The 12,516-nt window shown below is 45.8% G+C and overlaps 1 protein-coding gene across 3 annotated transcripts in view; it reads right to left on the reverse strand.

The window, feature by feature from the left end:
- rapgef4 (Rap guanine nucleotide exchange factor (GEF) 4) overlaps nt 1-12,516 on the reverse strand; it is a 46,818-nt gene that overhangs the window by 13,956 nt on the left and 20,346 nt on the right. For all 3 annotated transcript variants that reach the window (XM_027027548.2, XM_027027549.2, XM_035536066.1), the window contains 6 exons: nt 8,055-8,127; nt 7,252-7,313; nt 3,406-3,512; nt 3,112-3,233; nt 585-768; nt 150-234 (listed from right to left, as the gene is read on the reverse strand). In XM_027027548.2, coding sequence (XP_026883349.2) covers nt 150-234; nt 585-768; nt 3,112-3,233; nt 3,406-3,512; nt 7,252-7,313; nt 8,055-8,127 — 633 coding nt within the window. The remainder of the gene's footprint in view (nt 1-149; nt 235-584; nt 769-3,111; nt 3,234-3,405; nt 3,513-7,251; nt 7,314-8,054; nt 8,128-12,516) is intronic.

The raw sequence follows: 12,516 nt of genomic DNA on the forward strand, positions 1-12,516 counted from the left end.
ATACAGTATCTTATACAAGAGGTGTGGGGTTAGAATAGTGAGGATGAAGAGTGTGTGTTCATGTGTGGGGTTGGAAGTGTAAGGGGGGTCTCAGTGGTCTGCAGGGTTGCATCGAGGCCATTTAACATAACAGCAGTGTCTGCACTTACTGTAGTGGAGAGGTGTGACAAAGCTTTTATATGCAGCAGTTCTTCATAAATTATCTCTAAATCATCTACTGTTCTCTGGCCAGGCCTAGAGAGAGAGAGAGAGAGAGAGAGAGAGTGAGAGAGAGCGAGAGAGAGAAAGAGAGAGCGAGAGAGAGAAAGAGAGAGATCATCCAAACTCTTAACTCTAAATGGATGAACAGGACATGCGGTAAAGCGCATTGAACCGTTCAGTGAAGTTTTCAGACAAGAACAGAAATAACCAGAAATAATCAGACTCTGGTTCCAGATTCACTAGTCTTAGCAGGAAGGCAGATAGGGATCAGTGGATAGAAATCAGTTAAATTCCCAAAGCTCTCCTATTTGTATCTCTGCCCTTGGGAGTGTTATGACAGCCAAGCCCGAGACATCACTCCTGTTTCTGAGGCAGCAGCATACTGTTTTCGAAGGATCATGCGCATGTGTGCGTCTGGGCCCATCTGAGAGAGGAGGAGGAGGATGTCCTGCAGCTCTTCATCACTCTCCCTCTTCTCCTCGTCACCGGGGAGAGGCGTGTCGTCCTGCTCGTCGTCCACGAAGCGGTAGAACAGATACTTATCCTGGAAACTCAGCTCCTGATCCACTACAGAACAACACACAGAGCAGCACTGGTCAATATTTCAGGACGATCTGTGTGGCGCAATACATTGGGTCTTAACTGTTATCACAATATCTGGCTTTTGCTGTACTAATTAGGGGTGTGATGTGCACAGATGTCGCGGTTCGGTTCACACCACGTTTTGGACATCATTGATCAGTACGAGTTTGGTATAAAGGATACAAAGCAACACAAATCTCCAAGTGCATAAGGCTAAGATTCTGTCTGTTTATTTTGAATGGACAGTAGTGCATTTTGCAGTTTGTTCCACACAGTGTCATATAGTCCCCCCGACGTAGTTGGTGCAGCCTGCAGTGTATTAAAAATGTCAAATGTAAACAGTGACCATATGCTCTCACATAGATCATATTTTTATGTGATAATTATGAATAATACATAATATAATTTTATTTCAACATTTCAAGCTGGCCAGTTGCTAAAAACTCTAAATGTCAGTTGCTTCGTTGATGTTTCTAGCCCTGTCTGCTTTCCCAAGTAGCAGTACAGATGAGTAGTAGTAGTAGTAGTAGTAGTAGTTGCTGTTGTTGTTGTTGTTGTTGTTATTGTTGTGATCTAGTTCCAGTGATTGGTTGACTGGTACAGTGTAGTGGGTAACAATGCTGCCTTTTCTTTGGGTGACTGGATTTGAATTCCCTGTCTGGGTAGATGACACAACACCAATAACAGTCCCCGGGCAAGACTCCTAACATTACAATCTCTACAATCTTGATAAGTAACTTACAATTCCTAAATGCATAACTGTCAGTGATTGGCACATCTGTGTGAGTCTGTTGAATGTGTTTCCATGTTCATGTTTCACTGTGTATTTTACTCTGATTAATGTGTATTCTCTGCACAACTGCAAACATCAAACCTTAAAGTCAGTACCATGACGGTTCAGGAAGAATACATCGTTACACCCGTAGTGCTGATATCATGAAAGGCTGCAGTATGCAAATGAGCCCTCTAACAATAGGGTGCTTTTTTATTGTGTGCAGGAGCATCCTGACCAATTAGATGGTGTAGTGTGCTATGATGTGTAGCTGCAAAATGTTTGGTCAAAATTGCGCAGGACAGTCTAGTCTTTGATCATGTTACATAAATGCTCAGCATTGTATTTGCAACAAAATAATCACAGTAGTGTACTTTTATGCATATTGTACTAAAACACATTCACACACACACACACACACACACACACACACACAGGCATCACGATAATATGCAGTGCAGTGAGCGTTTTTGCGACACTGGTGTCTCTTGTGCGAGTTGATTGGGGATAGATGTCCTGTCAAGTACTCATCAGAAGCAACAAGCCAGTGGCGTTGGATCTGGACTGGAGTCAGACACATGGGCGTGCCAACACGGCAACAGGGCCCTAAATCACGCCTGCCTCAATACCCAGACACAACTATCAGCCCTGTGCCAGTCACACAGCTCTGAGACAAAAACATGATTCGATTACAATATTATATGTTTGTTGGCTTGTTAAAGGCATGGATTTACTGCAGGGTAAGGCATACAATAATCTGTGTACTGTCCAGTGGTATTTTGCAGAAAAAAAAACATTTTTATTCCCCTACATCATATTGTATGATATATGTCTTATAGGGGTGGAACTGACCGTGGTTGACAGGACATGCAGGTGTAATTGTGTATGACAGGACATGGAGGTGGAACTGACCGTGGTTGACAGGACATGCACGTGTAATTGTGTATGACAGGACATGGAGGTGGAACTGACCGTGGTTGACAGGACATGCAGGTGTAATTGTGTATGACAGGACATGGAGGTGGAACTGACCGTGGTTGACAGGACATGCAGGTGTACTTGTGTATGACAGGACATGCAGGTGTAATTGTGTATGACAGGACATGCAGGTGTACTTGTGTATGACAGGACATGCAGGTGGAACTGACCGTGGTTGACAGGACATGCAGGTGTAATTGTGTATGACAGGACATGGAGGTGGAACTGACCGTGGTTGACAGGACATACACGTGTAATTGTGTATGACAGGACATGCAGGTGGAACTTACCGTGGTTGACAGGACATGCAGGTGTACTTGTGTATGACAGGACATGCAGGTGTACTTGTGTATGACAGGACATGCAGGTGTACTTGTGTATGACAGGACACGCAGGTGTAATTGTGTATGATAGGACATGCAGGTGGAACTGACCGTGGTTGACAGGACATGCAGGTGTACTTGTGTATGACAGGACATGCAGGTGTACTTGTGTATGACAGGACATGCAGGTGTAATTGTGTATGACAGGACATGCAGGTGTAATTGTGTATGACAGGACATGCAGGTGGAACTGACCGTGGTTGAGCACTCCCTCCTCCAGGAGCACCTGCCACATCCCCACTGCCTGAACTCGTGAGTGAACACAGGAGCCATGCTGCATCTGCCAATCAACCAGCTCCGTGCCCACACAGCACCGCCTGCACACACACACACACACACACACACACACACACACACACACACACACACACACACACACACACACACACACACACACACACAAACACTAGTGTGCACAGACAAAAACACCCTGAGCATGGCTGGGTGAACTGTTCCACTCTGGAATGAGCCTGCACTCCAGATGCTCACCTGTACGTATTCAGGTGGTACTTCCTGTCTCGGATCATGTGAGGTGCTCGGGAGAGAATGGCATTCCTGAGCACCTTACCGGCCCACAGGATCTTCTCCGATGGTACCTGCAGTTACACACATCGCTTTCAGCACCGGGATCCGCATAAGGCAGGACTGTGATTGACTTACACAGCTGAAGTGGGCGTGGTGTTTAGCAGTGTTTTGTTGTTCTCGACTTCTGAGAAACAAAACATAGATTCTGTAGGTTCTGAGGCAAAGACTGACAAACTATGAATGACTGAGTATAAAAAAAAACATGAAAGTACAGAAAGAGAGAGAAAGAGAGAGAGAGATAGAGTGAGAAAGCGAAAGAGAGAGAAGGATCCTTGGCTTTATCTGCTGGTTATAGTGATATGATCAGAATTCACAAACTTTTCCTCGCTCTATTTGGTTTGCTTCCTGTTCACTAGTAAAGCTGTTCACTAGTAGAGCTGTTCACTAGTAGAGCTGTTCACTAGTAGAGCTGTGTGTATGTCGCATTACCCTGCTCCGCCCTAACAGTGCCATCTGCAGCACATCAATAATCCATGAAGGTCTGAGGGTCCGTGTTAGAAACCTGACAAAGTGCCTGGTCATTACAACCACCCCAAACACTCCAGCAGCAACGTGGACCCGCAGAGGATGCGCCTGAATGTAATCCTACGCAGAATGTCCTGCATTAGGTCCGTTTACTGTGCAGAGCGCAGCTGGGTTATTTCAGAGAGACAAAAGAAACCTCAGGCTGTTTACACCTGCTGCTGCATCCAAAGATAATCAAACATCTTTAGCATCTTCATATTTCTATTTTAAAAATGTTATATGTCCTACTTTCTATTCACAGTGAGCAAGCCTGATGCAAAACTGACATGATTATGTGATAGTTACAGACTACAATTTACAGACATTATTTGCAGAATCAGCGATTATAGTAATATTGTTGTTTGTACAAACCATTCCACCCCTCCAAGCTGGTCTGTCCGGGAGCCACGGACAAACTGTCTCTCCCTCAGCACGCGCACACACGCACACACACGCACACGCACACGCACACATACACATACACACATACACATACACACACACACACACATACACACACACACACACACACCTGCTCCACCCAGTCTCTCCTCAGACCACCCCCACCCCCGCTCTTGTCTCTTTGCATAACCTGGACAAACCAGTACATGTCCTCCCCTTTTCTGTCTCTGGACCCACCATCTCTACCCAACCCAGTCTCTCTGCACAGACCATCTCTACCCAACCCAGTCTCTCTGCACAGACCATCTCTACCCAACCCAGTCTCTCTGGACCCACCATCCCTACCCAACCCAGTCTATCTGCACAGACCATCTCTACCCAACCCAGTCTATCTGCACAGACCATCTCTACCCAACCCAGTCTCTCTGCACAGACCATCTCTACCCAACCCAGTCTCTCTGGACCCACCATCCCTACCCAACCCAGTCTATCTGCACAGACCATCTCTACCCAACCCAGTCTCTCTGCACAGACCATCTCTACCCAACCCAGTCTCTCTGGACCCACCATCCCTACCCAACCCAGTCTATCTGCACAGACCATCTCTACCCAACCCAGTCTCTCTGCACAGACCATCTCTACCCAACCCAGTCTCTCTGCACAGACCATCTCTACCCAACCCAGTCTCTCTGGACCCACCATCCCTACCCAACCCAGTCTATCTGCACAGACCATCTCTACCCAACCCAGTCTCTCTGCACAGACCAACTCTACCCAACCCAGTCTCTCTGGACCCACCATCCCTACCCAACCCAGTCTATCTGCACAGACCATCTCTACCCAACCCAGTCTCTCTGCACAGACCATCTCTACCCAACCCAGTCTCTCTGCACAGACCATCTCTACCCAACCCAGTCTCTCTGGACCCACCATCCCTACCCAACCCAGTCTATCTGCACAGACCATCCCTACCCAACCCAGTCTATCTGCACAGACCATCTCTACCCAACCCAGTCTCTCTGCACAGACCATCTCTACCCAACCCAGTCTCTCTGCACAGACCATCTCTACCCAACCCAGTCTCTCTGGACCCACCATCTCTACCCAACCCAGTCTCTCTGCACAGACCATCTCTACCCAACCCAGTCTCTCTGCACAGACCATCTCTACCCAACCCAGTCTCTCTGCACAGACCATCTCTACCCAACCCAGTCTCTCTGCACAGACCATCTCTACCCAACCCAGTCTCTCTGGACCCACCATCTCTACCCAACCCAGTCTCTCTGGACCCACCATCTCTACCCAACCCAGTCTCTCTGCACAGACCATCCCTACACAACCCAGTCTCTCTGGACCCACCATCTCTACCCAACCCAGTCTGTCTGTACAGGCAATCTGTACCCAACCCAGTCTCTCTGTACAGACCATCTCTACCCAACCCAGTCTCTCTGCACAGACCATCTCTACCCAACCCAGTCTCTCGGGACAGACCATCCCTACCAAACCCAGTCTCTCGGGACAGACCATCCCTACCAAACCCAGTCTCTCTAGGAACCCTGGACAAAACATCCCCCCCCCCCCTCATCTCTCTGGGAGCTCCACACAGCCCATCTGTCTTCCCGCTGTCTCCCACCCCTCCAGTCTCTTGGGGAACGCTGGATAGACTGTACACACCCCCTGAGCAAGCAGCCTCCATATCTGCATGTTCAATAATGCATAACAGACTGCAATCTACACTCCTGGTACAAGGTGGGTCTCTTCCTTGGGTGATGTGTTTTAATTGCGTCTTAAATTTTAAATGCGTCTTAAAGTCTTCTCCATACACACACAGGACTATGACATTTAAGGAACAATGTTGGATTCACCACACTCACTCATTGCATTTAATCTGCCTCAACTACACAGCATGACTGTGCACAGCTTACGACAGTCCTGCAAAACAACCCTGCTGCTGCGATGAACAGAGGTTATATTATGAAACGCTGATTCCATGAAGGAGTTGAACAGTGTGTGTGGGGGGGGGGGGGGGGTGGACAATGTAGGAGACACAGCACCATGGCACTCATCAGCACACTACCAGCAACAGGATGTTAACCACTGTGTGACTGTGGGTGTGTGAATGTGTGAATGAAGGTGTGAGTGTGTGAATGTGTGAGTGTAAATATGTGAATGTGTGTGTGTTTGTGTGTGTGTTAATGTGTGAGTATGTTACTGTGGCTGATTCACAAAGGCCATGTTCACGCCGTAGTGAATTAACCTGACAGAACTGTGCACAGCTCCAACCTGAGGGAGATATTCAGAGGAAGGAAGTCCAACCACGCAAAGATGACAGCATACACACACACACACACACACACGGCAAATCCACTGGGGTGTGACAGGCTGCCTGAGGAGAGCGAGGAAATGACCACTAACCAAGGAGGGGCAGGAAGTCTGATGGACACGCCACCACTGTCAAGTTTATATTTAGGTGAAACATTTATCAAACGTCATGTTCTTGCATTATTTTGAGGGCACTTGGGAATGAAAAGGACGTTGTTACATCAGTGACCACACACACACACACACACACGCACGCACACACACACACACACACGCACACACACACACACACGTGCGTCAGTCTATTATAAGGAGAAGTTCAGCCCACCCTGCTAATATAGCAACAGTCTATATAAATCTGATAGGAAACAAACGGCTGCCAAGAGCTTGCATCAAATATTCATGAAAGTGCTGTTCATCAATGTAATATTTTGAATATTCATGAAAGTTTTATTTATGAATGAATTATTTTGAGCTACAAGCTGTGAACAGGCAAACATGAGGCCCTGGGTGTGTTCATACCTGATTCAGATGTTTGGACACTGAGCCGAGGCAGTTGCCCAGTTTTTCTTTCTCAGACATTCCTGAGAAACACAGTTGAAAACAACCAGATTTGTAAAAGTTATATTGGCAAACATTATTTTCTCTGAAGGTGAACACACACAAACACACACACAAATACACACACACACACACACACACACACACACACCTGCCTTTGTAAAAGAAATTTGTAATACAAGTAGAAATCAACACTAGATATAAAAAACACTATGGCAAAAGTGTAAAGGATTGGCAGCGAGCCAGAGAAGATGAAGCTCCTGACAAAGATGTGTGAGGATAGGACGTGTGCCATCCTGTGTGCTGTCCTGTGAGACGTCGGGGACAGGGGCTGGCTCCTCACTTAACCTTACAGCAGTAAGCTCTTTTCCTCCAGGACAGACAGTCCATTTAGTGTCCCTTCACACATCCCTTTAATACTCTCATCCCTCATCCCTTCTCCTTCAGCCGAGCACTTTATACACACTTAAACAAACACTGATTTTATCAGGTTTCCCCTTTTATTCTGATTTCAGCCCTCAGACCATAAAAGCACTCCTATGTACTGGACATACAATACATATCATGTAGACACATTTGGAAGCGTTACCATTTCATTAAAGCTACTGGCTAAGGCTAATTTGAGATAGCATGCCTTTTATATCACTGCCCTTAAGAATCACATATATTATAGATAGCAGTAATTAATACAGCATAAATTGATTTATACAATATAACCCTACTCCGCAGGAAGACTGTGGAATGCCAGGAAGGGGGACACTCACTGTCAGAGCTGGAGCCGCTTTCCATGACGCCATAGGGAGGGGCCAGGAGACCAGCCATGCACCGCCGATACTTCTGAGGAGAGAAGAACACAGCAGCTCATCGGAGACAGTGGAGGCTGAGTACACCTCAGAAAAGCAAGGATGGCACCAGGATTACACAATCCGTCTTTCACCACAGCTCACGCACCAAGCACGGAAGGAACCCACGCCACGTCATTCCCTGTGCTTCAGAATGCCCTCCTGGGACTTGACACAGCACAGGACAGGCGCAAACACACATTTAGAGCATGCACTCACACACACACACACACACACACACACACTCACACACACACACTCACATACAAAAGCACACACAGTTATGTAATAGTAGCATCCAGCTGAGATGCAGAGGTACCCGTCTTCACCGCCAGTCACATTTCACATTCACGTCCACATTCATCACATTCATCTGACGCTTTAATCCAAATCGATGTACAATTCTGATTGAACACGATTTGAGTACGTCCAATCAAATACCTCAACCACTGAGCGACCATCTTCTGTGTCTATGATCACAACCTAAATGATACTAGTATATGCAGTAAAAGAACATTTGCATTTCTATTTCTAGCCAGTTCTTGCCCCCATACGGATCCATCTTACTGTATCACAGCGACCAACATGTGAGTGGAGTGCGAACGCATCTTTCTCATCTGACAAAACCCTGTGAAGCTTGTGGCGTGTTTGTGACCTTCTCCACACATCATAGCAGTTCTCCACATATCCACACCTCAGTCCTGTCCACATCTGCCCAGCTAGGATATATCAGTAGTGACAGAGGAACTTCTCATAATCACTCTGCAGATAAGAGCACAGACCGGAATACTGACTCTGATGACATCACTGGGAATTGAACGAATCCTGCTCCTCACTTTCAGGAACACAAACTGGTTAAAATGTAGGAAGATGTTATCTTACGATTCTGTAAAGAGGGATAGGAAGCTTCATCAGAGTCCAGCTGAACTGAGGGCTACCATTTCTCTAATCTGGGATGTCAGAGAATCAAAGGGGATTACACAGTGCTTGCTTTAAATTACAGACGGACCCTCACACACAAACACACCACGGATACCATGAAACAAATCATTCAGTATCCTCACCAAGGTTTCTGTGTGTTTGTCAGCTACGGCCTTATGTGGCGTGTCATCCATTATGGTAAGTATGGCTTTGTGTGAAACAGAATGACAGATTTGCAGACATTTACAGAGCAGACAGCCAGGCAGATGCTCAGTGGTAGAATATTGCAGTAACGATGCATCCATCAGTCAGCGGAAGCAGAGTGGTGATGTCATACCCGTTACGCCCATGTTGGGGTAAAAGACACGGAGAAATGAGAGTTGAGCAGCCATGCAGATGAGGGTCCACCATGTACAGTGATGTGGGAGAATGAGAAAAGGATCCTCTAAACCAGAATCCACCAAGAATATGTCCAGATTCCACAGTAGGTGAAAAGGTCATTTTGAGAGCGGGGCTGGCCAGATTCCAAATCAAGGTCATTTGCATGTTCAGAGCTGGGAGGTTGTCACTAATGTAAGGTCTACCTGCAGCACCTGCTACCCTGTTCCCTGCTCCATGCTCCCTGGATTATGCACCCTGGCCCATTTTCCCTGCTCTATGATCCCTGGATTATGCACCCTGGCCCATTTTCCCTGCTCCGTGCTCCCTGGATTATGCGCCCTGGCCTATTTTCCGTGCTCCATGCTCCCTGGATTATGCACCCTGGCCCATTTTCCCTGCCCATGTTCCCTGGATTATGCCCCTTGGGCCATGCAGTGGCACCAGGGACTTGTTTGATTTCCAGTCTGCGCCCTATACGGTTCCAGAAGTGCTCCAAGACGCGGATCAAGCGGATACGAGTAAGTATCTATTCTGCACTGCCGAGCTTCAGAAGGAAGCGTTATCAGTCACGGTGAGTAATGGGATGCACCAGTGCCATTATTCACTGCAGACACTTGGGACGTTCTAGCATTATGGCAGCTTTAAGCCTCAGTCCCCCAGGGAGCTAGGCACTAACTAAAGGGAGAGAGCGCATGTATAGATAAACACATAAATATATATATAAAATGAGAGAGAGAGAGAGAGAGAGTGAGTGTGTGAGTGTGTGTGTGTGTGTGTGTGTGTGTGTGTATGTGTGTGTGTGTGTAGCAATACTAAATATTTCAAGACTGTCTTGTATTTTCAAACCAAGCCAGATGTCATCAAACATATGAATTGTACGTGCGATGAGGGAAATTAGGTGCTACAATTTTTACAAGCGCTGAGGTTAGGTGTCGAGAGGTTTTCACAAAATGATAAGTGGCCCACTTTTGCTAACCACTCTGTCATGTGATATCCTTCTCTCATAATCATCATCGTTCATCTCTATGTTTAAATCAGTGTGCTGCTCTGTGTGTGGTTCTATAATACACGGAAGCATCGGATAAGCGTAACAACCCGTAGCCCATTAGCCTGCTCTGTTCAGCACTTATTCACCCATTACTGCTCAGCCTGTCAAATAAATCTGTTCATCTCCTTAACCACCCTTGTGGTAGGAGAGTGAGAAGACCCGAGGCTTTAGAGTTCATATACAACGAAGGGTACACCTGTATATATTACTGTGCCTACACACCAATGTATGTAATTATCCAACAGTTCTTTTGGTGCCTTAAAGAGCAGACTTGATGAAGAGCAGACACGATGAAGGCCTTGTCGCACCTTCTGAAGATTTCGGTGCTACCTACAAAATCTCAGTGCTGAATTCTGACAGCATTCATTGGTGTCCACATGGACTTACTGAGTGGTTGTTGCCAAAGATGACAAGATAATGATAATGTTCATCGAGCGTCAGGGCCTTGCAGTTATCGTCACCCTTTCAACACATTTTTCTGTTGTGCTCTTTATGACCTGTGAGTGTTCTAAATGTTGTTCATTTCTATAATAAATCAAAGAGAGAAAGAAATATGCTGATTATTAGAATTTAGATGGTCATTTTGATGACCTGGGGGTACCAGTGTAGCTCGATCTCAAAGATTTCTCTTCATTCTTATGCAGTGTACACAGAAACCTTCAGCAGACAAACAGGCAACTGTCGAATTGACCTGCAACAAGTAAACTATACTTCCATAATAACAATTTTCTTTACAGTTGGGAAGTGGTATTTCTGGAGGCCTGTTAATTGTTGTGTCTTCCCAACTGGGTTCCTGGTCTAAATATGGCTGATGCAGTAAGTGGGCAGAGCCTCACATCTGCTAATGAGCTCATTCGTGTCCAAACGTGAGTTGTACCTGACAGATCACTCACAATCCCTGGAGGCATCAGAAGAGGCCTTTGACTGAATGAGATGTGACAGCCATTTGCGCTCAGTGGGGGTTTGCATACTATTAACACACACACACACACACACACACACACACACACACACACACACACACACACACACACACACACACACACACACACACAAACAGGTTTCATTCAGAGTTTCATAATGATATCACTCTGACTAAGTGCTGTCAGCTGAAATAAGTATCCTACTGTTTAGTACAGTAATTAGCATCCTACTGTTTAGACCAATAATAAGCTAAATTGTTATTACAATCAGGGTACACTAGTGTCACAAAACCACACCAACAACCAGCACTGTAGATACAGACAGACACACTGTAGACGCAGATAGACACATTGTATTCTGTTTCTAAGAAAAACAAACTAAACTAAGAACTAAAAGCAGATCATTCTCGCAGAGAAGGGGCTTGACCCACCACAATATGACTCTGCACTAATTTACTATATATATATATATATTTTATATATATAGTTATATATATATATATATATATATATATATATATATATATATATATATATATATATATATATAGAGAGAGAGAGAGAGAGAGAGAGAGAGAGAGAGAGAGAGAGAGAGAGAGACTGCCATTGTCTATGCTTTTCTACATTATAAATGTATATGTTCATTTATGGGTCAGTATATTTGAACTATGGCCATGACTGCTCACCACGTGATAGTCATTATATTGCACTGTGTATGAGTAACTACATGACACAAAATTGATTTTTATGCAGGCTGTCTGAGGGCTGACTGGTGAATCTGATAGGGTGGGTCCTAGCTGCATGTGTGGTCTGTAATCCCTGCATTACTGGAGGCCCTGGAGGGGCCCAGTACATGCCACTTAAATAGGTTATCTCTGCACTTCTTGATTTTAGTGTTATTTCAGATCTCTCTGGGGAGAAGAATGCCAAATGTTAAGAGAGTCTAAAAAGGATAGGGGAATACATACATATATGCACACACACACACACAAAACCACACACACACACACACACACACACACAACCACACACACACAACCCCACACACACAACCCCACACACTCAGGCACACACACTCAGGCACACACACTCAGGCACACACACTCAGAGA

This window comes from Electrophorus electricus, chromosome 2, assembly GCF_013358815.1.
Source record: "Electrophorus electricus isolate fEleEle1 chromosome 2, fEleEle1.pri, whole genome shotgun sequence".
Taxonomy (NCBI): domain Eukaryota; kingdom Metazoa; phylum Chordata; class Actinopteri; order Gymnotiformes; family Gymnotidae; genus Electrophorus; species Electrophorus electricus.